This window comes from Spea bombifrons, chromosome 12 (assembly GCF_027358695.1).
Source record: "Spea bombifrons isolate aSpeBom1 chromosome 12, aSpeBom1.2.pri, whole genome shotgun sequence".
In the NCBI taxonomy this organism is placed as follows: Eukaryota; Metazoa; Chordata; class Amphibia; order Anura; family Pelobatidae; genus Spea; species Spea bombifrons.
The window spans coordinates 13891537-13918135 of NC_071098.1; the positions used below are offsets into that span (position 1 = coordinate 13891537).

Sequence of the window (26599 nt, forward strand, 5' to 3'; positions counted from 1 at the left end):
ATCATGCCTTAATCACATGATTAGCTATACAATCAGCAATATAACATAATTTTATTGCATTAGGAACATGTCATAAAACTACGACATTTGCCAGGTTATTTTTTCCCATTTTCCTACCTTTTGTGCAAAGTTGACGACAGATTGATAATGTAGACTTTATCATTTACTGCCATTTAAATGTTTTTTTTGTAACATATATATGGTAAAACAGCATGAGCTGTAGGAAGTTTTAACAAATATACTGCATTACAATAAAACCTCTTAGGTAATAAACCCCCTTTATGCATAAGGAAGCAAAAGTAGAGATTTTTTATAGATCAATAGAATGTATTTATAATTTCTAACTATATTATTTGTTTAGCTTTAAACATGCACCTGGGAAAGTACCATATAAGAATGGGTGATCTTATACGAGACAAGTGCAGAACTAACATGGAGTTAACAGCGCTTCTCCTGTGACCAGTTCACTGCTTCGTTAAGTGCCTTCACTCGCATGGCTGACAATTGAGTTGCACAGCTTGATATATTTTATTGGGCCAACTTAGAAAAACATATTGTATAAACTTTTGAGACCTCAGAGGTCTCTCCTTCTGATGGATGAGATCTCGGGGCCCCTAAATTGTATGTAACATTACATCTTTTTCTATGGTGGCCCTATAAAAAGTATTAGACTCTATTTTCTATTGGGCTGATATAAATATATCTATTATAGCTTGATAGACATCAAACACATTATTGATGAACCAGATCTGATTTTGGAACAAATTAATAACTGTATCTACCAATGTTCTCTGTGGGCATTATTCATTAAAGTAGGAGTTCTGGTGCTCACTGATTTCACTATGCATTATAATGGGCCACCACCTATGAGCTTCTCATCTGATGGACCAGAGTTACCTCTGTTTGCTGCATAGTTTCTTGAAAATCACATGACTAGTTATACATTATGCAGGGCCAGCTCAGCTCTTCTGCTTGCCAGGGTCAGCCCTTCATAATGTATAGGGCCAACCCTGTGACTAATTATGCATTGTGCAGGGCCAGCTCAGGGATTCTTCTTGCCATAATGCATAGCGAAACAAAAATCATTTTGTGCTTTTTGAGACTATACTAGTACTGGAAATGAAAAAGGAATATGAGAAAAATATATTAAAGAATTTAACAACCACCATTCGCCATAATATGAGTGCTATATAGTTACATCTGCTTTATGACACATTTAACTGTAATCTTACTGCATGTAATTCTATACAGTCACCTAGTCACAAAAAAAAACTTTATCCCACTAAATGTATGTAGGCTTTGAAAAATGCTGTAACTTCCATCTGCATTCCTCTTATTCACTTATTATGTCATTCCTGCCAGCGTGAACGAGGACTTATAAGAACCAAGGGGCATTAAAGAGCCCCTAACATTTGACCCCCACCTTGTCACAGGCCTGTTTTTCATTTATTTATTTTTTTTGTAACATTTTGGTGCAGATTATTATGGTGCACATTATATAATTCTTGTTCCTTTAAGTTCAGAGTTTTATTTAGAGAAAAACATGTCTTTAACCTTATAACTGGAAGAGAACAGAACGCAGTATGGATGCCATATTATGATATGATATCATATTATGACTGCATAGACATTATACAGGGGATATTTTGAACGCATGTCACAAATACATATATTATCACAGTTATTAGTTTTAGTTTTGTACGCTTTTTTTTTTATTTTTTTACAATAGCTGCTGACACAAAGATGCATACAACATAGTTAATAGGCAATATTCTTATATGTTATGCATTTTATTTGCATTACTACATATACCGTAGCTACCGTGCTAAGTGCTTTACGCCCTGACTGAATCTTTTCTGTGCTCCCTTTGTACACCTGCACACATAAATGTAGCTGAGATGGGGCAGATCTACCACACATACTTAAACTCAAGAGAAAACAAATTCCTCGGTGTAACCGGCATGTTTCTCTGTTTGTGTTAAAACAGATTTATTGTCAAGAATTTAGCATTGTATATTAAATACGTCAATAAATGTTACAAAACAATCCCTTAAACATTTTACGAGGAGTACTTACACCATTAACATTTGTTTTACAATGTAATGAACCTCTTCTCCTTTGCACCAGTTTGTTATTGTATGTGTTTCTAAATTGTTCTACCGACTGTAACAGCGCTGCGTAATCTGCCGGCGCTTTATAAATAAACGTAATATAATGTAATGTTGTGTGCACTCACAGGAACAGCCTGGTTTTTACTAACCAAAGAGTTTCCAGTGTGTTGAAGCTCCAGTATTTATAATTCTAGTATTAGGGCTCCCCCTTGTGTTGTTTATGTTAATTGCACATATTTTGGTGCTCACATGGAATTTGCAATATTTCCAAAATGCATCAGGCAGGTGTGTTTAACAAGCTGCAATGGCATGGGAGTTGGGACTAGCAAACTCATATTATTAAATCCAGCTCACAAATCCACTAAAGCCAACTCAGATTTCCAATCACACACAGCTTACATACACTGGACTGCATGAGAGCCAAGTTAAAGCAAGTTTAAAAACAAGCTGTTTGCACAGTAATCAACCCTCAAGTTGCTTGAGGGTAATCAATGCCTGTTTAGAATTTAAACATGCATGGCATAAAGCTACCCTCAAAGAATAATTAAGACCTGAGTCATATATCAAGAAAAACAGGCTGACTAGATTGGCCTAATAGTTCCTATTTGCAGTCAAATTTTGTGTCCAGGTTATCCAGTGAGGAATCCAGTCCAGTTGTTATGTTGTAGCATGGATGACCATGTGAGCTTAGAATACACTGAAATATATCACTGAGTGCATAGTCAAATATTTTGAGAGTCTAATTAAGGTATTGCAAATATCTGTGATATATATGATTTGCCACATTGGTATCTATCCGTCTCTCTACGATTTCACGTAACACCTCACAGCTCCAAGTCTCTCTCATATTCAAAAATATCTTCCATATCTTCATCTAACATCAGATTCAGTTCTGTCAACATAACTTCTAGAGCCTAAAGAAAAAAAAAATCATTATTTTTTGGTTATTTATATACTGTTATACATACAGCTATGGTAGTTTTAAAAATAAATGTAAATTAACCTGGCTTGATATGACAGCCCAAGTACCTCTGGGAAGTGCACTTTTTTTCTCCATTTTGGTCAGTCTTTGCCTATGCCTTATCTTTGAGCCTGGCCTATTTACCCTATCAAACCATTAATTTTTTATTAAATTAGACACCCCTTGGGTATTTGAAATGCTTTTATTTTAACTCTTTCTATGTTGAGTTTTTTGAGAAGATAAAGCTCTAATTTTTCTAAGTTTTAATAAACTTTTTATTTTTTATTTTAGTTATTTTATTATTTTATGGACTTTTTAGGTTTTTTTTACATTTTGCTGGTACTGGATGGTTCCTCTGGTGACATCACTGCATAATTATTTTTAAATGTTAGCACATTTTTTAAAAAAAAAATTTTTTAATTATTTTTTTGAATATTTTACTAATCACATTGTGATTAGAAAGCTGGGCTCCATTGACTTGCATGGTTGAATGCAGTACCTGTATTCAACTTGCAAGTAGAGCCAGATTCTCAGGAGGGTCTGGAGAGACTCTCCTGAGGACTCTTTTCAACTTCATTGTTGTTTTTAAAGGGCACCGCCATATTGCGAGTAGCGAACTCACTCGCAGTAGCGGATGTGACCACTCCCCGGAGTGGTCACTACGCGTCCTGGGGTGGGTGTTTGGTGTCGTTGAATGCCTCGCTATCGAGGCATTTCAGCGACACCATTGAAGTTTAGGAGGTGATAGTTGATCGCTTCCTAAACTCTTTTAAAACAGGGTGTCCACCGCCATACAGCGTATGGCAGATGTTGACGTCCGGGGGAGGGGCCAGACATGGCCCCTGATGCCGACCTCTGCGTTACTGAATGCCTCGACATCGAGGCATTACAGCAACGCTGTTTTTAATTTAATGACGGTTCAGGACTGTCAAAGGTCGTTAAGGAGTTGAAGTGATATGAGGCAAGCCACATCCCTTGCCCAAGGTAGCACTGTCTCCCCCAAGCTGACAGCACCCCTAAAGAGAGATACTAGTGCAACCAGAACAAAAAATCTTTTCTATGCTAACTTACCCTCCCATTAGGAAAAAAACACCAAATCCTATGACCCTATGAAGGAAAGCAATATAGTCAGAGATGTGCTTATCCTGGGTGCTGCCCTAGGCCTGTCCCACGGCAGTACCCCCAGCCACCGCCCCCTCGGCCACATTCTCTTTGTGGAGTGGCACGATATGAAGTCATATCCTGGGGCTCTGTGACTTTTAAAGCATAGTATGGCGGCTGTGACCATGGAGGAAATGGGCTGACTAGGGAGATTAGGCCATTCAGCAGCACCACACCAGGGGCCTGATCGCCGAAAAGGATTTTTAGGCGGGGGGACTGCTGCCCCCCTGGACCTGCCACTGTAGGCCTGGGCCTGGTCAGCGTAGGCCTAAATAAGTCACTGAATATAGTACCGATTAAGGGAATGGCCACAACAATTTTCCACATCCACAGACAGCTATACAAACAGGAGCCAAAGTCAACAGATCTGCTTTATAACAGATAAAGGCAATTTCAAGCATCATGGCAGTTATTCACATTTTACCGTTTTTTTTTTTATTAAAGACATACCACTTTGCTAAAAGCTTTTTGATGCAGGACCATCACAGGGTGGTTTTCTAGAGTAGATTGTTGTCCATGTTGAATCTGTAGATGTTGACTTATGAGAGTATCTAGCATGATACCTGAAAGGAAAAAAAAATAGAGTTATATAAAAATGTTTACTGCAGGTCCTGGGCTAATAGTCAGTTTCTAGTGTCTACAAATACTTTGTACAATTTCTCATAAGCAATGTATGTGTAAGCGTAGGTATTCTTCTTATACCAATGAGTATTCATGAACTAAATGCATACTACACAATAACTACATCAATATATCCGTAACCATTCTTTTTCTAAAGTTAGGTTAATACTAAATATTTATCCCATATAAACTCCAATTGGTAAAGCTTGCATTGCACGTCGTCACTGAAGATAAAACCAGAGGCTTTAGTATCATCAGTGATGTACTTACTGTCCAACAGAATCAATGAGGAATCTTTTCCAAATCCACTCACTTCCTGTGTTCTAGTCATTTCAATTAAATGCTCCAGGAAAAACACGTCGATCAAGTATTTACCTGCACTTCTTGAAATCTGAAATGGAGACAGTATTACAATAGAGAAATAGAATATCTGTCAGAGGTCAGATGCGGGGTGGACCAAGATCAGCTGGGGCAACACTGGAACCTCATTAATGCTGTTTAGAGAAGCCTTTAAATTGCTTGAGTCTCTCAGTAGTTGAAAATGCAGTCCTTTAGTAAGCAATATAGCCATGAAAAATTAGATGGAACTCACCAAAATTGAGGTACTTTGACGTAATGCGGGCTGAGCAACATATGGCCATATAGTGTGACAGAATCCACAATATATATGCTTTAGAATGTGTGCACATAACTAGATCTTTGCATATGCCATAGAAGCAGAGATACCACTTTTGTTCTTATTTACCGTATTGGCTCGAATATAGGCCGCACTTTTTTCCCCCACTTTAAGTCTTTAAAGTGGGGGTGCGGCCTATATTCGGGGTCTAGCGCCCGACGCCCGGGACATGCAGTCCCGGGCGCCGGGCAGGCAGCGGGGTTAGGATACAGATCCCCCGCAGCGGTGCAGGGGACCTGCATCCTACTCCCCGATACGCTCAGACAGCCTCCCCTGCCAGCACTTCCCACGGGGGGGGGAATGCCGGCACGGGAGGTTGTCTAAGCCCCCCCCGGACTTACCGGAGCAGACTCCCAGGTGTCTTGCGGGGCCGGCGGGGGACATCTACGCAATACGCGTATACAACTTCCGGTGCCGGCACATCCGTAGATGTCCCCTGCCGGCCCCGCAAGACACCCGGGAGTCTGCTCCGGTAAGTCGGGGGGGGGGCAGAGGAGGACAGTGGCAGCATATTTCGGGGGGGAGGGGAGGACAGTGGTAGCATATCCCGGGGAGGGAGGACAGTGGTAGCATATCTCGGGGAGGGAGGACAGTGGTAGCATATCTCGGGGAGGGAGGACAGTGGCAGCATATCTCAGGGGGGGCAGTGGCAGCATGTTTTTTTTGGTGCTTTTTTAAAGAAAAAAACTTTTTCTTTAAAAAAGCACCAAACTTTTAGGGTGCGGCCTATATACGGGGGCGGCCTATATCCGAGCCAATACGGTATATACGTAAAGACACACAAAGACATTATGGCCATGCATGCATGCATACACAGATATGCTTAAAAGGCCCAACCACATGCATTCATACAGAGATATCCCTCATCTTGACATCATACCTCCTAAACTGTAACCATCATACCTATTAGGACATTCTATTACATCCATCTTGACCAGAGCTGTGGGTCATTAGAAATCCCACTACAACCCATAGCTTAGTGAATAAACCAAAATGCTATGTTGCATGAACACTAGAAGGTGGAGACAGAATAGCCGCTCATTTTACACTATTAATTGTTCACCTGATTGTGCTGCAATTCAGATAGCTGGGCTTCATATTCATTGAAGACGGTGCTGATGATATCTTTCACTTCTTTCTCAATCACACTGTCTATTAGGTATTGCAGCATTCCATCTATATGCATTTCATCTTTTATTTCTTTTACCTAAAACAAATACATGCAAAATATCTATTCCAGCATGACATATAAAATTGAAAAAACTAGGAAGTCTGTAAATTAATAAGAAATGACGATTAGAGGAAGAGGGATTCCTTTAAATATGACCATGAGATGAGGCAGAGGAGGGTATATGTACTGGAAACAGAAAAGCTGTATTTGTAGTAGAGTGAACAAAATGGTTCATGATAAGGGTTCTAAACATCACATAAATTCATGCTTCTATGATTCTTCGTGTGAATATTTTATTGTTTGTTGTCTGCCCGCACAACCTTAATGAACCAAGTATTAGACACATAGGTGACACAATTAGAAACTCCACCAGCTGCCTGTCTATAATGATATCCCTTCTTAATGTTCTTGACCCATTAAAGCTGCCCATTGAAGCTGCCCCTTATTAATAAATCAACGTTATGCCTTATTTTGCTTATGCAAGTATTATGTGGTTAACCTAATATGCAAGAGAACTCAAGAACAGTATGGAAAACTGTATTCTGCCAATAGAAATATACAATAGTGAATTTAGGAACTGCTTGTACCAAAGGCAAGCCATGTTAACTGAAATTATATTTTATAGTCCAATATATTTTATTGGCCAAAAGCATACATTATGTTCAACCTAATCAAACATACTACACATATAAAGCTCCTCTGAAAGAGAAGTTCATAATCCCATATATCGGCCACAGGCCAAGTACGTACATCTAAAGGAGCCAGCACTACTTACCAGTAATGGTGTTTCTGTTTGTATTATATTGTAACAAATTTCATCCATAAAATCATAAACAGCAGTCCTTAGCAGGTGATCATCCACAAACTCCTTAATTGTGCTTCTGACTACATGAGTAGATAGATCACCCACAACTTCAGCCACCAATTCCTTCAAGATCGACAATGAGCATGACTCATGAATGGAACTATTTGACAAGGAAAGATAATATGTGAATAAGAAATAAATGTTTAAATACTGTATGTTCCAAAAAAGTAAGTTAAGTTTCACCCAATCTCTAAAAAAACCAAACATTATGATAGTTTCTTGGACCGAACAAAGGTTCTAGACTGTTGGTTACAAATAAAACACCTCTAGCTCCATGTTGCATGTATATTTTATTTAAAGTTCCTAGGTAGACAGCATGATAACCAGTGAGGTCCTGGGCACCACTGGGCTAAATTATCATGACTGCAAATGTACAAACAAGAATTTTCTGTTGTATATATTTAAGTCGTAAAAGAACTTCATGGTAGACCAAAAGAAAAGTGGATGTTCAATCAACCGCAAACCAGAACTAAAGTCTGCTGTTAACAAAAATGTTATTCTATATTCTAACAAAAACCCATGCAATCACAAATCAGCATCCTTATGAAGACTGTAGAATAGTAAGGGCAGCCATGCAAAGAGTTTAGTAAAGGAATTCATACATAACCCAAAATACAACTGTGACGTGAAATTGAAGTAGTCACGGCGATAACAGCAAGACCTTAATCAGGATCGATAATGTAAACTAGGGTATTGGCTATTCCTTTTCTCCTTTAAATTATTATGGTGTCAATACTTTGTGCATTACAACACAACACAATCCGGTTTCTTATTATTGGCAAATCATACACGCTCAGTTTTAAGAATTTGCAGAAAATTAGACTGAGCTGGGAATTATATGAAAAGCAGCTTTTTGAGCAATCGTATACGACATTAATAATCCCATCTCTGGGTAGTTGTAGTTAAAGCAAAACGAGTGATGCTCATTGAGTCAGGCATGTCAGGAATTGGCTATTTCAATAGTTGAAATGGTAATATTTTTAACCCTGCATATCATCATCTGATCTAATCAAAGGACATGCTGTTAATCTACAACCTCCGATGACCAGGCCTACACTGGGGATTAAGATTGCCCTTGGAACTTTAAAGCCTAATTGCCAATAAAATGATGTGGGTGCATCCTGCCATGCGTTTCCTATTGAAGAACATGATCTACTGCGCGAGTGATAATAAATATGCAGGCACCCACCCTTATATACACTTTAGTCCTTCATAACCATATCTGATTTGCAGTGGTTGCCATGAACTTTCATGTTTGTGAAATTTACAAACTCTTAAATGTTTCGTCTGTTATTTTTCCATAATTTCTTTGTATTTTTAATCATTTCCATCTTTGATGCAACTGTCATTCGTAAATTCACAAGTGAACATTTCCGCGTGCCGATCGTACTTTTGTTTTCCTCCATGCACTCTGCCTGAACTCAGGTTTGATTTTTTTCTTTGTCTCTGTTTTTCAGTTCTGCACATTCAAGGTAAAATGACCCTGCTTTTGACACTTACAACATAATTGTTTTCATGCTGTGCATGTTGCATTGTTATGTTTATTTCTACAATTTTAGCAACTTATGCCACCCAGTGTGTTCCCATTGTACCTGGCCACGGTGGGATATGTTCCCTTTTGTCTGGGTCTTACTTTCTCTACAGTGTGTCTTTAAACCACAAGTATTTCTTGTGTTTTCTTTGATATTGATGTTTGAAACATGTACAATGCTTTAGGACTTGTCGATGTTTAACTATTCGTGCACTTTGAGTTTTTGTCCTGGCTCTTTGTGCTTGGCTCTACGTGATCCAGAGTCTTCCCGTACAGTTGGCTTTATTTGTGTTAACCATTATAGATTGACTTTAATATCTTTTTATTTTTTCCTTGAAATAAGCAAACCTGTAACTGTGTAATTTAGCAAAATCTAACAATATACAGTAGACATTGCAGGAATTTTTGTCTATTAAAATTTGCACGCATGTCACATTTAAGTTTCACCTATACATTTTCACCAGCACTGTCAACAGTAAAAGACAGAAGGGTAGAGGCTGCAGAGAGAGAATGAACATGTTCCTGTTCTTTTGTTTTTTTTTCTATAATTATTACAGTTACTTAATGTTATAATGCCCTGTTGTTGTGCCTCTTGCCCCAGCAGCCACCCCTGTACTCCTGTAATTCTCTCTGGTGCCTACCTGATGACAAATAGTAGCCATCTTTTTTGTTCGGGCTCATGTTTCCCCTTCCTCAGGTTCAAATCTATTGGCCACTTTGAAGGATCATTCACGTTCAACAGCCTATTGGCCATAGATAACAAAAGGAACTGATTCATGTCTTGTGGGCTTACCCCTTAACTTGTGTCCTTAAAAAAGTATGTTTCCCCCCCAATGAATGGTTACTTGTTCATTGACTGGTGTGTTGTGCCATTACTGGTAATGGTTCATAAGTTGTAAGGGTTCATCTAGGGGACTTTTCCTTGGAGGAGCACACTTACTCCAAGACCCAGAGCGGCTACTCACCTGTAGCCAGCTCACACTATGAAGAATGATATTGGAATAAAGGGCCGTTGCATACGGTTGTGTGCAGGGTGGGAAGCGTTAAGGGATGAGTGGCTGAAGGGGATGTGTGGCTGGTGCTGAATACTGCTGTGTGCTGTGGGGAAAAGAAAGAAAGAAAGAACAGAGAGAAAAGGAATGGTACCTGATTCAATACCCAACCCACAACCCGCTCTCTTGAATAAAAGAGACTGAATAAAAGAGACATTCTTCAATAACCCTTCTGAAATTCCAATCAACATTAAAACATAAGCAAACACCACCTTCTGTTGGTAAAGTTAACTGATCACAACTGGCAGGGCTGTAACATCCTTGGTAAAATGGGAAACCAGAACACTAAAGTGCCCCGTAGGTTTGCATTTACAGAGAAGGATATTTTATACTAAGCTTGGAATACTTTTATATCTAAACAAAGGGAAGTTAATAATTCACTACCAAATGAAGTTACACTGACACAACGGCTCGATACGTTCAACTCCAAAGTGTTTTAAGCAAGGTGGACAAATGCCGTTAGAACAATTAAATTAAGCGGCGGTGGTGTATTGATTCAGGGAAAACCTGATTGCGTTTGGAGTATAGAGGAAATTATTTAGCACATGAAGAACAACGGGGAATTGTATTAAAGCGCTATTTTTATTTTACTTCTTCGGATCAATAAATTAAGATACTTGCGGCGGCAGAAAGTAATGATATATATATATATATATATATATCGTCATGTTTATGTTTCCTTATTTCAGTGAATGAGCTTGATCAAAACACATTATGTACAACATTTTACAAAATACACTTATAGTTTCCTATTGAAGAGAACAAACAGCACACCGTATTTTATAACCTTTAAACACAGGGGAAGAGAAAAGAGAAGGGAAAGAAGAAAGAAAAGGTCGAGAAAGTGGTGGAACATATCTTAATATGTTTTGTGAAATGGAAAGCCGTACACGTATTGCATGTTTTTATAGTCTGGGCTAAATATCATATTTATATATTTTTTCTCTTACATTTATTTGCATGTATTACTGATTTTTACTAAAAAGTTGCTTGCTAATGTCCATAAATCAAACCGTATATATTTAGCTGAATATGCCAAGGTCGTTAATGTAACAGAAGACAAATATTGCATCGTAAATGCAATGGGATTGTTATACATCAGTTTTTTTTTTGCAATTCATGGACCAAATGCCACATTAAAGGTCATGAAGGAATATATTGCAGTAATAATTTTAAAAACTGAAGTATACGAATGAAATGTTCAAACACTGGTTTGTACTCATTCATCAACTCATGCCACAACATGTTGCTGTTATTGTAAAAAAAAATAGCAACAAAATTAATTAAGATTGTCAGTCAAATATATATGAATTATATGCTGCATTTTACGTGTCTTAGTGCCGGCAGCTGCTTAAGGTGCCTGGACAAAAAGAAGAATTTGTCTTGGTCCTCGTAGTGGTGAATGGGGAAAGGCAAAAAAAGATCTATCCCTACACTGGTATTCTCCATGTATCAAAAAATGCTTGTTTGTGTTTGGGGTGTAAAAGTGGCTTAATTTAGTCAAGGACTGGCCTTGATACCCTGGTTTCTATTATGTGTAAAAGATTCAGGAAGCTGTTAAAATTCCCTCTCTGTTGAGAGATGGATCCATTTATCTACTACCCTCTCAGTAATGTAATACCTCCTTTTATTACATCTAAACCCCGGACGCTCAAGTTTTAGATTATGACCTCATGTTCTAGAATTTCTTCTCCTTTCCTGTACTTTGTTAAATCCCTTTAACATCTTCTCTTTCTTTTCTCCTTCAAGCTATAAGTATTTTGTGATAATCTATTGTTGACAACTGTATACCATTTAACTATAAAAAAAACAACTATTATGAAAACACATTTACTTAGATAATAATGCACATGTGAAACTGTTAGGCAGTGATTTTTGTTTACGATTGTAACTTAAAATTATATCCCACCAGGTCTGCACGGAAAGTGAATTGAGATAAAGGAACGTTGAAAATTGCGCCCTCAAAATGAATGATCTCGCGTACTTCTGCCGTAGTTGCCGCTGGAGAATAGACAAACGTAAAAGCTTGCAATGTTTCCTCGTGGTACATACAATCATAAAAGTTTAGAAATGTAACTATGATTGTTTCCCTGAAAAGCGATACTGGGAAAATATACAATTAATACAACTCAAACACACATAACAATTAGTAAATCACCAGCATTAATATTACATCATAGAATGAATAAACAGATATTGCATCTACACTTATTTTAAATAAAACAAACCTTTAGGATATCAGAGGAAAGGCAAATCACTTCTGAATTTATAGCCTTAAAAATAATATAATTTTAACAAATTTTAATGTAGTGCCTAAAATTTTCCAATACTCACTTAGTTCTTTCTTCCCTTGACCTTGTTTTTTTATTTGATTTCTTTGATTGCAGCCATATCTGTAAAATACAGTACAGATAAATAATCTTCGAATACCTTCGTTAGTAAAAAAAAAAAAAAAAAAAGTTAATGTCCCATTTCTTGTAATTACATGTTATTGTTTGTGTTTCTCTTGAAAATGACATGTTTTTGGGTATTGAATGGGTACTGATTGGCTGTAGCGCCAATCTCTGTTCAATTGCATGTCTCAGACAGCACTGTAATCAATCAACCAAGTGTGGATTGGTAATTCAAATCATATCTGTCGCTCTTCTCAAATGGTATGTTTTACAGTTCTGTTCACTAAATCAGGCTCATACATTACGAGACCCCCCCCCCAACCCCGTGCAGGATCACCTTGTTTGATGCTCTTTATCGAAACATAGAATTTAAGGTCAGTTAATATCACAGCTCCAACATTATCCAAACTGGTGGTCTATGCACCTTTTCCCTGTAGCACTAGAAGTACATCCCAGTACCTCCCAGCACCTCCCAGTACCTCCCAGCACCTACCAGTACATCCCAGCATTGATTTTTGCTCCCACCTGCTTCACCGTCTGCTTCCACCGGGCAATCAACGAAGGCATTATAAGCAAGGAAGGCTTGTCTGCGAGGCTCGGTATATTTAACAAGATAAGGTCTTATGTAGGATGTATGACCTTCTACACATAATAAAAACTTGGCACTCCACTACATTACATATAGTACTATATTAAGATAATAAGGTATTTCATTTAAAATATTTTACAGCATTTAACAGTTCCCCATTTTCCAAGTTCTTCTTTTATTGATTTGATTAAATATTTGCCCAGTTAATGACCACGACCCTTTCGTTCCAATTCCTGTATACAGCGTGACGACGATAGTAAATAAATAAACATTATGACGGCTTCCTCATACACATCAGCGTAATTATATAGGTAACGGAATAGGTTTGTCGTACGCACTGTTTGGTTCCTACCTTTGTGGTGGTCTCAGCCAGGGCCTCAATTAACACATCTGGGATAATCTCACTGAGTAACATCTCCGACACAAAGGAGTTTACAAAATCCACGGCAAAAAGATGGTTTTCTGTGTAATATTTAAATACTCCATTTTCCTATAAAAAAGAAAAAATATACGACTGCTGTTCTAGTTCAATACTTTCCTTATTGATGTTAGTAGAGCAGAGTATCTGAGACTGTACATCAGACTCGTGCATTCAGATTTTGTGGCGGAAACCCCAATGAATAAAACGTGAAATCTCAGGATATTTGTTAGAAATGTGTCTGGTTTAGCAGACTTTCCCTCGCGGGAGAAAGGGAGAGAAAACAATATTGCATCACATTTGGTTTCTACAATAGAAAAGCCTTGGAATTTCATCTGAACTGAATGGTCACGATATGAAATTTGTTTCCCAAAAACGAAGGAGGCAAACATTAAACATTAGTCCACGTCATATAGCTGCTATTGCATTACCAAAAATGTCTCCCTTATTCTGTCTGCAACTCAACACCTCAAATAAAGTGCGATTTTATGTACTTGCTTTGATGCGGTGTCCTTCTACCCAATGAAGAATGTTGGTAGTTTTACAAAAATATTATGATAAAGGACTTATAAACTATTTCTAGAATCAAAAACTGTCTGCGCTTCTTACCCTAATAAAGTTGGCAACAAATATGTAAACATAATTACATATTACACATTTGTATTATTTGAGCCTGAGACTAGCTTAGCGCACCGACATTTTTTCTTTTCCCTATTTCTAGAATCAATCTAAACGAACCTAAATACAGAAATAATCAAAGCTTGGCAAAACACTGTTAATCCATGTAATGTAAACCAGTTTTACACAAGATGCACCATCGTTCTAAGATATGAAATGATGCCCTGCTGTCTCGAAATTTCTAAAAATACACTTAAAAAATGATTTCTTTTTTAAACAGTTTTCCTAAAAATATGCGTGACAGATGAGAACGTCAATCGATGTCAACAGTTTGCCTCCTTAGAAAAAATGAATGCACCAGGTTTAAAATAGAAGATGAAAATTCATTGTAGAAAATCAGAAATTACCAGTTTTGTCTTTGCCTTTCCACGCTGTTCGGTTTTCTTTACAGAATGGGTTTTGTAGATATCGTGGTGTTTTTCAGACCTGGTTAATACATAGCAACGGAAATGGTATTAAAAGACACTTCCAAGCAGACATTGTGTGTGTTAAAAACATATTAACACAACCTATATACAGGTTCATTGTGCTTGGTTAATGTTTCTAATTGTGCATGGCAGATCTCTTTTAGTTCAGTACAGTGAATACATTGATAAATGATTTTGAGGTTTTTAATTTAATTTAATTTGCACCAGTATACCATGGTACAAATATATTGGTACTGGTGGTGGCTGATTTGTAAGGTATTACCAATACAGCATTTTAGTTGCTATTGATCGGCAAGCATCCAGGTACCCAGTGGCCTAGCCATAGATTCCCCCTGCAGGTCTAACGCTGACTATTCCCAGAGTAGAGTGACATGTTGTGGATTGTCCTGGACAATCCCTAATCAAATGAGCTGTCCCATAAATCCAGATATAGGAATGCGTCATGTCCCAGAATTATGCAGTTGAGCCTATAGAGTTGTGATCAAAAGTTTGTATACCCTTGGAGAATTAATATATATACCATTTTTAAAGAAAACATGAGAGAGCAGGCAAAACACATTTATTTTATTTCTTGTGGGATTCATATTCAGCTGTAGGTTATAACAGAATAGCACAATCATAAAACAAAATATGGCAACAAAGAATAAAATTAAATGACCCCTGTTTAAACATCTGCATACCCTTAGTTCTTAATACTGTGTATTGCCCCCTTTAGCATCAATAACAGCATGCAATTTTTGTAATAGTTGTCGATGAGGCCTCAAATTCTTGCAAGTGGTCTAGCTGCCCATTTGTCATGGCAAGATGCCTCCAGGCCATGCAAAGTCTTTGATCGTCTTGCATGAACTGCACGTTTGAGATCTCCCCAGAGTGGCTCGATGATATTAAGGTCAGGAGACTGTGATGGCCACTCCAGAACCTTCAACTTATTCTGCTGTAACCATTGGAGGGTCAACTTGGCCTTGTGCTTAGGGTCATTGTTGTACTAAAATTCCAAGAGCGTCCAATGCATGGCCTTCGTGCGGAAGAATGCAAATTTTCTGCCAGTTGTGAACATAAGCTCTATTTTAGTTTTGTCACTCCAAATCTTTTTTCCAGAGCAGCCTGGATTTCTCCGGAGGTTACCTGTTGGTTTTTCTTTGTATCCTGAACTATTCTTCTGGAAGTTGTGGCTGAAATCTTTATTGGTCTACCCGACCTTGGCTTGGTATCAAGAGATCCCAGAATTTCCCACTTCTTGATAAGTGATTTAACAGTACCGACTGGCACTGGTTTTTTATATCCTTTTCCATCTTTATGAAGTTCCATTACCTTGTTCTCAGGTGTTTTGACAGTTCTTTTCTACTCCATATGGCTCAGTATTTAGCCTGCTCAGTCCATCCACGTGAGAGCTAACAAACTCTCCAACTTTTAACAATTTCTGCCAGGCTATGCCAATTTTTGAGCACAACTGTATATGCAAGAAGAATAAAAGCGGGCAGGGAGAGTAATTGCCATTGAAGTCAGTGTAACCTGCTAGTGAACATAACACCATGTTGTACTCAATAAGGTGACTAGGGCTCACCTAACTTCTCCTTTAAAGGATGCCAGAAAGGAAAATAAATCAATCAGGAAGTAATCAAAAGCATTTCCTGTATGGCATTTAGCTGGGGATGTGGAGAAAGAGACAAATGCATTTCAGGGGAATCTGCAGACTCTACATATGCGTCTGCAAAATGGAGCACACAAAAATGTAACAGGATCACACACCTATCATATGCATTAAAGTGCATATCATGGTTGACGTGTCCCTATAACAAAAAGGGAGTCTGTTCAATGTTTCACACCAACATATCAACACACTATCAATATCTTTCTGAGCATTAGGGCAGAATGCTAAATTAGTGTGACTCCAAATATCAAACTGTCAAGAAATACACTAAAGTACCGTATGTGCCATTAAATGCCATTATGTATATTTACCACAGAAAACATAAATAACAGCAATGTCCTTTTTGGAACGTTGGTGTGAAAAAGGGCAATTTACCTGTCATATTGCTTGCTCCCTCTTCTGGTATGAATGGTGGAACTGGAGTCATCATCTGAGATGCTGGATTACAAAAAAGAACATTTTTGATAGAATCACATATTCACAGCAGCAGGTCAAATATAATCATATGCTAACCACAGCTGCCGATTATCCAGGACAGTCCTGGTAACAGTCCTTCCTCCCAGGACTGCCAGGAGCTAAGCATGTTTAATGCCCAGGTCAGTCCCTGCACTGGAGGATAAAGCGGTGGAGTGCGGTACTCCATTGGAGTTCCAGGAAAATGTTGGTAAGTATGAAATATTTCCCCATCTATTGTAAAGATGTTGGGAAAAAAATATTAAACTACACAATCATGTCAAGTTCCATGGCAAGTATGTTAGAAATATCTTTATGATAATTGCACATATTGACAATGTTTCCCTATTTCTGAACATTATGAAATTCAGTAGGATAGAATTTATGATAAGCATTATGTCTGCCTATGTAAAAAGAACCGTAAAAGGTAACAAATATGTCTTTGTCCTTACCTTGGCAGGAGTAGTTTTGTCTTTTTTTTAGCCCTCTGTTTTGCCAAAATGGCTTTTTCATACGCAGTCATCTCAATGAGACTTTCCCATCCTGCTCGTGGTAACAGGCCATATTGTTGCCGCACGCGGTTTAAACTAAGACAGCGAATACATGTGTTTAGTTTCTAAATGCTTACAAGTCTACGATTACAATAAATATGGAAGTCCGAAACAACACTTAAAGATATGTTCTCATAGGTTACCAGGGATGTTTGGGCTTACCTACGAAGAAAGAACTTGGGGGGAAAGCTTTAAAAGGAATCGTCCTATCAGCAGGCATGGTCCAGGTTGCTATGGCAACATGACCTCTTTTAAAAACTTGCACCTGAATTGCTCTTTATAAATAACCCCCATTGTATCATCAGCTTTCCCCTAACACTTAGCATCATAGGTATGGCCATGTTACATGGAATAGTATTAATAAAGGTGAGGCTCTATCTTTTTATACCCCTCCCATGATTCCTGCCACAGCCCCTCCCTCAATCAAACCCATTCTGCCCTCTCCACACTGACCTGAACCCTGGGCACTATTTACGCTAGTGACATTCCATGCCCAATGAGGCAGCCCCTTATTGATGTTGAATCATGGGCTGTGATCTAAACTCTAGAGCCCAAACACTCCTTATGATGAACCTATGACTCTATATCCGATATCATATCTTAAGGTTCCAGGGCTGTTAAACGTAATACCCAGCAAACTCTAACTACCCTGAAACATTCAATGTATCTGACCTTATTAAGATAAAGCGAGGCAGCCCCTTCAATGGAAGCCTGGCCAGTAACCTATACGCAGTGCTCCCTATGCTCAGTGGCCATCCCAAGCGCCGTCACATGTAGCCCCTTCATCCATTCTTAATTCCAGAGCTGTTCTTGTTGTTTAATTTAATCACACCAGGCATTTTTGTAAAATATTACAGTGCAAAATGACATTTTAACCTAAGTACAGTGCTACGCTTGATTTGTTCTGTCCATTTACAAATTGGTTCCTTTCTCTCCATATTTATGTAATTAAAATTGTCAATCAGGTAATTGGGCACTATTGCCAAGATTAATATCTATGGAATGTAAATTATTTCAATTAAGTGTGTAATTTACAACTCTTCAGGTTTGTTGGGTATTTATTTTCCCAAGGGAAAAAAATAGTGCTGTGCAGTGGATAAACGGGACATTATTAAGTAGTGTCAGCATATGACAATTTGGCCAAAATTATTTTATAAAGTAGTTTTTGTTCTTAATAAAGTCGTATTAAGTAAAGAAGAAAGAAAACCTAAACTATGTATTCATACAGATTTAACCCCTTGCGACCAGCTCCCAGTTTAGGGTGGACAACAATTAACAGTTATGATAATATCAGATGCCTTCATGTGAATGTCATGTGCTATATGTTGTCTACTGCTGCATATTTGTAATGTAAACTCTTTATTCAGTTGATTAATATTGTTAATGAGTAGGTTTGATTTTATACTGCAATCTGGCAGCATATAAGATCATATTTAGAAATATGAATTCTAGAGCTAAGAGTGCTAAAAGTGAGGCAGTTATATCATATTGATTGGCACCGGGATCGTTTTGTTTTGAGGTTGCTTGTAAGGGTTCAGAAAAGTGTATCTGTATATGTTAGTATACAAACTAACATGCAAACTCACTCTAACCCTAACACCATATACTCAAACAATTTCTTTCTCCTGGTCCTCCTCTCCCTCTCTCAGCCACCAAAAAGCCTAGGCTCACCTTTAACACTCCAATATCCTGACTCAAACTCAAGACGTACACACACTAACACCAAATACACACGCACACTTATGCTACCACCATGCATTAACATACTCTAACACCATACAGTAACAGGCATACATATGCTAATATTATACACTTACAAACACCTTACAGTAACACACACACTAACACCATAGACTCATACACAGGCATGCAAACACCATACATTAATATACACAGTCTAACACAACATAATAATGCCATACAGTAACATGCACCCAATACCATAAACTGACACGTTATATAAACGCACACACTATCCAACAACATACACTAACACATACATTGACTCTAGCACTATACATATATACACAGACACTGACTTATACAGATATATATATATATATATATATATATATACAAGGTACAAGTCAGAATGTGTGTATACATGTTTAGTGTCAAAGCTAGTGTGAATAATAGATAGATAGACAGACACACACTGGCTCTAACATTTTATATGATACTATACTCTATATACTATATACATACTATACACAACAGTACCGTACACGTAAACAGCTTAGTGGAGCCGTACACATAAATAGCTTAGTGGCGCTGACGGTGGCTATGGGAATGGGTATGGTCAAACCCCACACCTCCCACCCCGACACAACAACAGCCCAGAAGCCTGGTTACTTCCAGAGCCTAAAAGCAAATTCTGTTAAGTCTCTGGTTATGGACATAGAAAATAATCATTTTGTTAGTATATGCAAATAATTATATAATGGTAATAAAAATCACGTAGCTGAGATACCTTTCCTGAAGGTCTGCCCATGTTGCATGAGCTTTGCTTGTTGCCATCGGTCTCTACAACAATAATGCAATAATACAAATTATTCTGTATTGTCGTACACAAGTTCTTTCTAAGGAAACAATGCATGTCTTTTAATGTTTAGCATATATTAAAAATGAAGCCAGCAATACATTTTATTCTACACAATGTACAGATAAGCAACAAATTCTAGTAGCCTCTGCCAAAGAGAGCAGTTTCACTTTCAGTGATGAGATAAAGTGATATGCTTGATATTGTGCAACTGTTTGAAGGATCTATAAATGCCATTTTCAACAACATATTTATGTTTTATAGGCTATTATGGTGAATTGCTGATGGTATGTATTAAATATTTCTTGGTTAAATCCTATCGGGATATAAACAATGTCAAGGAAGTGCATCATTACATGAATCATGAATTCATGGGGTGAGCCCACACTAATTGACCCCTAGATGCAGCATCTCCATTAACACACACTTACACTATACAGATTTTTTAATGGACCCCAGTACAATTTTTTTGTACAATCGTCCATTAGTACAAGCTTGCATGTCCACGTTTTCAACCTCAGTGCACATGACTCGGGCACTATATATGTTAACATACAGCGAAACGACATGAAATAAAAAACACAAGAGACATGAGGTCGTTGGAAAAAGTGTAAGGCCACAGTGCTTTATTAACTGTGACAAGTTCAAGAAAATATATTAAATATTAATAAAACAAGAGATAGGTTATGCATTAATAACATGTAAAAAACCATAACCAAACAACATCTTGTAGGGATATCCCGCCAAATTCCAAACGGAGACCGTTGGGTCGGAACACCCTACCCTTCGAAAGTTCCCCCAGGGACTGAACCCGTGGAGAAAACCAGTTAAACATGAATGTTGGCATAACAACCAATCGTAAATTCAGCATACCTATCTCAAAATACTTCCAAAATCTACGCGTTTGACCGACTTAAACGCGGAGATTCCTCCATAAATCAACGGCACGCTCAATTCCCGAAGTGACCTCCAGACACCACAGATCAGCTCCCAAATCACTCAGGTGAACTCCATCGTCCCGGAAAAACGGCGGGGAGTCGGTCGTAATATCCGGGTGGGAAATAACCAGCCCACCTTGCAAAACCACGAAACGAGCAATAGCTTTATTTGAGTATTATTTTTTTTTTTGTTGTAATCTATTGCTTTTCTTTATTGTTTTTTTTTTTATTGTTTTGTTTTATCTTATTTATTTATTTTTTTTTTATATCAAAAGAGGGCGAATATAAGATTTAAAGCGGGCGGATTCCCAACGCCCGATTCTCTTGATAACGGAATCATACAGGCCCCATCTAGCAGCCTGCGTCGCCGCCCCAATGCGAAAAGAATGAGAACAATACTCATGAGGAGGAAGAAACAAAACAGACAGGCAGCGCCGAAACACGGCAACAAATTGAAAACGGGAAAGGCAAGAACCATCCCCATGGAGCAGCAACGGCCCAGCGCCTTGAGGCCTAATTGCCAAGTAGTTCTGTAAGCAAAACAGCGGGCAGAGAGCACTGCCATCGAAACGCGCCAAATGTACCATAAAACCTTTACCGCATCTGTCCGTTTTGGAATGACAAATACGAATGGAAAGGACGTCAGCAGACAAAAACACATCGCAGTAGCGCAATCCCCCGGGGCAATGTCTGGGAAACTAATTCAGAGATGCGAAAAGCCCCGAAAAAAGCAAGCGTAAAACTAAGCCGGAAAAGCGTACTTACATAAGCAGAGGAGCAAACTGTAGGGAGAACAGAAAATAAACGCTCCAACAAATCCATCGTAACAGGGCGACGAGTATCACGCTGAAGGCAGCCCTTTTTGTAACCTTTCAAGGCCTGTCGAACTAGAAAACATTTCGTGAGGTCAGTGGACCCCGTAAGCTTAAAATAAAACGCCAAGGCAGCCATCTTACGAGCAATACACGCCACGGACACCCCAGACGAATAAGCGTCGCCCAAGAACCAGAGCAGTACAGCTAACTTCTCCTCATCCGACCCCGGGTTGCCGGCAGCAGCCAACTTAGCGGACCATTCTTCCCAAATCCTACAATAAGCGGTCCACGTGGAATCAGCCACGGAGCGTCGAATTAGGGCCATCGCACCACCGCTCCCAAATCCCAAAGCTCCGCTGGGCATTCCAAGCCCTCCGGATCCGCCGTGGGGGCCAGCAACCCGAAGCGCTCCAGCTGAAACCGAGACAAAGAATCCGCAATTTCATTTTCAATACCGGGTAGATGGTGAGCCCTAACGTATAAATTAAACCGTAAACAAAGAAAAACTAAATTACGCAACAACCGAACAACCGGAGGAGAAGACGCAGTCACATTGTTGATGGCTTGAACCACACTCAAATTGTCGCAATAAAAACGCACCTTTTTGTTACGCAACAAGTCGCCCCAAATGTAAACAGAGACCACTATCGGGAAAAGCTCCAAAAAGGTCAAGTTCCTGGTCAACCCTTCGTCATGCCACCCTTGGGGCCAAGCCCCCAAACTCCAGTGCCCTTGGAAATACGCACCATAACCAGAGGAACCGGCCGCATCTGTCCACAGGCACAGATCCGAGTTAGAAACCTCCCTATCCAACCACAATGTTTGACCATTAAAATCGCGAAGAAAAACATCCCACACCTTAAGGTCATCCCTATGATCAGCAGTCACCCTGATAAAATGGTGGGGGGCACGTACCCCAGCCGTTGCTAATGACAAACGCCGAGAAAAAACACGACCCATAGGAATGATCCGACATGCGAAATTCAACTTACCAAGGAGTGATTGCAACTCCTTCAGGGTGACCTTCTTTCTCGAAACAACCGACTGCACCGTAGACCTCAAATCAACAACCTTGTCTAAAGGGAGACGGCAGCACATGTCTCTTGAGTCGATCTCAATACCCAGGAATTTGATAACTTCCGAAGGACCCTCAGTCTTCTCAGGCGCCAAGGGGACCCCAAAAGAAGCCATGACACGCTGCGTAGTCTGTAAAAGAACCTGACAAACCCAAGAGTGTGGAGGGCCAATGCATAAAAAATCATCCAAATAGTGGATCAAGGAGGGAATCCCAGATTCCGTCCTGATGACCCACTCCAGGAAGCAACTGAAAGTTTCAAAGTATGAGCAAGAAATGGAGCAGCCCATGGGGAGACAACGGTCCACATAAAACTGACCGTCCCACTTAAAACCCAACAACCTGAAACTATCCGGATGAACCGGAAGAAGCCGGAAAGCAGCCTCAACGTCAGTCTTCGCCATCAGGGTACCAGCGCCATATGAACGAACCCAATGCAAAGCCCGATCGAAGGGCGTGTAGGAAACCGTGCAATACTCCCTGTCAATCACTGGAGCTGTAACACGGAGCCACAAGGCAATATCCTTGTGGTCCCAACGAATATTCCGCCGGACAGCCATACGCTGCCGGAATTGTTCGTCGCCTTTCGGATAGGACAAGTGGTGTATTAACTGAAACTTGCCCTCCTCTTTTTTGGGGACAACACCCAAAGGAGAGACAATTAAATCAGAGAATGGGGGAAACTGAAACGGACCCGCTATCCTCCCTAAATCAACCTCTTTCCGTAATTTCTCAGAGACCACAACTGGAAAGGCCAACGCAGATTGCAAATTTTTAACATCAACCGAACCCCGTTGAACCTGACACGGAATACGGAAACCTTCCGTAAAACCAAACCACAACAATTCGGCAGCCGCCTCATCCTCATAACGCTGAAGCCACGGTAGCATCGCGTGAGCGCTCACCGGGGTTGTCCCCTTTTGGAACAGCACTTGTGGCTGAGGCGGACTTAGCCTTTTTAAAGCACTTAACGGACGCATGGGAACCTCCACAGACAGAACACTCGTGTTTATATCTGCAAGAAGCGCCCCAGCGACATACGCCTTGGTTGAACTGCCAACAACAGCCTTTTTTGTTACCCGCCGGGGACGCGGCTGCCGAAGCACCCCCGGCAGCCCCTGAAAAGGGGACATTGCTGCAAAAATGACCGAAACCCGGAAAACAAATCCAAGAAAGGCGAATTGGAAAACTGAGGCAAAGGAGGAAGCGCAGCGCCCGAAACAGGAGGAGCACCCAAAACCACAGAAGGCAAAGGTAAAGAGTTAAGTGTAGGAGGGTGTTGTGCAATAGGACCAGGATCCTGAATATGCTCACCAGAACTGCCAGGTTGCAGGGGAGCCAATCCAGACGATCCAAGATGTTCTGCAGCAGCAAGGGCATCCGGAGCGGAACTGTCGTCAGGAAACAGAACCGGAGACAAACCGGAATCCCGAAGATCCTCCGCCGCACCAGTCACAGGAAACGCTCCGTGGGCCCACGAGAGCGTGAAACGGCTGTAAAATCCCGGGAGACACCAACAAAATGGCCGCCCGTGTCGTCCTCACCCCGGCGCACCGCTGACGTCACAGCCCGCGACGACCTCTGCCTGACACGTGAGACCCGAGGCATGGCGGCCGCCATGTTGAAGGGAGAAGAACTGCCGGGAGCCGGAACCACCACGGAGGATACTGGACGCCGGGAATGAGAAACGGAGGGAGCAGGCAGAAGTCCGGAAGCAGAGGGACGCTGAGGGGTAGGTGGTACCGCGTCCAACGAATCGTCGTCTGAATCCGGAGCCGCTGTGGGTTCAGGCGGGCAGGGGATCGCAGGAGCCCTCCTGGCATTCTTGCTACGGCCGGCCGAAGACCTCCTGCGTGAACCTTCCAGATTCGGAGCCCTGGCAGCCCCAGGAGAAGCAGAAGTACGAGGCTGTCTGGCAGGCCTCCTGGAAACCTCCGGGCTAAGCCTGGACGGGGGCCTACTCCTGCGGGCCCCCGCAGAAGTAGAAGGACCGGACGGCATCTCAGGAACTAACGCTGCAAATTTTACTTGCAGCCAAGAGCCACCATTGGCCACCGCAGCAGCCCTGATGGCAGCCAGCATGTTTTCCATGGCCTGATCAGACATGGCAAGGTAAGTAGCAAATGGATGGTACAGAGAAGTCTTAAATTCTTTGGTTTGACACTCTGATTAACAGATTTTCTGATCAGTGGCGGGAAAAAGGGTCCCCTAAATAGCCACCAAAAACCCCACCCCTAAGAGGATATGGGACCCCATAGGATGTCCCTTACATGACCCTTAAAACCTGGCCAGCACGCTTCTAGTTAAAAATAGGCCCAGTCATGCAGCCCTTCCTCTTAGTATCCAGGGCTTGTCTGGAGGTGGAACTTACAAGTCTACACAGACAGAGAGAAAGACTTTGCTCTTCCTCTCTGTGCTGCGCTGAAGCCAGTTATTACTTCAAAGGAGTAGAAAGAGTAGAAGAGAGTATGAAACTAGAGCGATTCCAATAACTGAGGTCTCTAATATGACTTTTCTGAAAATACTACAAAAAGACACCATTCTCTGGCTTCTCAAAGCTTTTGATTAGACACTAAGTCATGCATTCACCTTGATGTTCCCTCAACCCTGAAAAAGGACTCCCACGTCTACCAAGTAAATACTTTATGATGTTAATACTAAGTGTAGGTACTATAAAACACGACAGAAGACAAGGAATAACCCTGTGTTTGGCTTAATGCCCCTATCTTTACATTATCCCTAGGCCATAACAGTCCAGTAACGCAGATGCAAAGTAACAGAATGCTGCAGAATCCTGTAAAACCTTTGTTATTGGACTAATAGTATTTTGTAATGACAAGCTTTCAGGAATCTTCTATTTATCGAGTCAAATTTTTCTGACCAGCAAAGATTTAACCTGTGTGTCTTACTTCGCATCTGTATTAGTCCTAATGTAATCCACATAATTCATACTTTACAGTTCTAAAATACACTTCACACATCACATTGCCATCAATAAAGAACATAAATCGACGCAGTCTTCCTTATGTTTGCATAAATTAACATATCACTTGTACCGGTTATCACTACAACATTTAACACATGTAACACTGCATAATTAAACTGTGTTTCCATACTCATCCTACGCATGTTCCTCCAAACAGATGCCACTTTGGCCTTTAACATGGTTTGGGGCAGAGCTTTTCTCTTGGACCACCTGCTCACGCACTTTTGCATATTTTATTTATTTTTTAAGAAACAGTAAAAAATATAAACATAACTCACCAAAGATTTACGATGGTGCTAATTAGTGGAAGTTCTTTTTTTCTCATCCACCTAAACCTCTAGGTGACCAACTTTATTTCAGCACCTGCAGTGGGAGACAACAGGGATACCATGCAAAAGACATCGAGCTAAACCTTAATTGGTCTCAACGGTGTAACAAAAAACGTAGCAATTCAATAGCCTGGCTAAACCTCATAGAACAATTGTTCAGTGTGCTATACAAAAAACGCTACATTCAAACCATAGAAAACCCTATCCTTACAGCAATTAAACGAGGTGTTCATTGTGCCCAAGCACCTAAGATATACATTTTGTGCCCATGTATTTCAGACCCTCACACCCTTTAGCCAACCTCAACTAGAGAAAACTAAATGTAGACACAATACAAGAATACATTGCACATGCACAGCCAAGAAACCAACAAGGATGATACTTTTCAATGCTGACACACTATGGACCATAAGATACCGTATCAACCCCACTACTACTCCTGCGTTGTTTCACACCACAACCGTGAACTGCACCGCCACCTGTCTGCACATACGTATCTCCCCTATTTAAGAAACTTCCATGTCAGCCGCCAATCACACTGTCCAAATAAAAGTTTAAAACGTGTGATATGGTAAACGAAAAATGTAGGTCTCTAAATATCCTCTGC

At 40.1% G+C, this 26599-nt stretch overlaps 1 protein-coding gene across 1 annotated transcript; it reads right to left on the bottom strand.

Moving 5' to 3' along the window:
- Window positions 1-1721: 1721 nt before the first annotated feature.
- Window positions 1722-26026, bottom strand: LOC128470257 (uncharacterized). The gene is made up of 12 exons (XM_053452115.1): window positions 25942-26026; window positions 19781-19833; window positions 17212-17346; window positions 16682-16744; window positions 14575-14653; window positions 13484-13621; window positions 12484-12542; window positions 7477-7666; window positions 6594-6737; window positions 5125-5245; window positions 4684-4796; window positions 1722-3025 (listed from the first exon to the last, which is right to left on the bottom strand). Exons 2-12 carry the CDS (start codon window positions 19825-19827, stop codon window positions 2936-2938), a joined length of 1179 nt encoding a protein of 392 aa, XP_053308090.1. The 5' UTR covers window positions 19828-19833; window positions 25942-26026; the 3' UTR covers window positions 1722-2935.
- Between the last annotated feature and the right edge of the window lie 573 nt (window positions 26027-26599).

Bases quoted from the DNA above. Each gene is read 5' to 3' on its own strand.
- LOC128470257 (XM_053452115.1), bottom strand. From the start codon at position 19,827: ATGGCAACAAGCAAAGCTCATGCAACATGGGCAGACCTTCAGGAAAG. The intron at 13,622-14,574 runs GTAATTTCTGAT...TCTTTTTTATAG, and splicing joins GAAAGGCAAAGACAAAACTG to GAAAATGGAGTATTTAAATA. The intron at 3,026-4,683 runs GTATGTCTTTAA...TTTTTTCTTTAG, and splicing joins AAAAAGCTTTTAGCAAAGTG to GCTCTAGAAGTTATGTTGAC.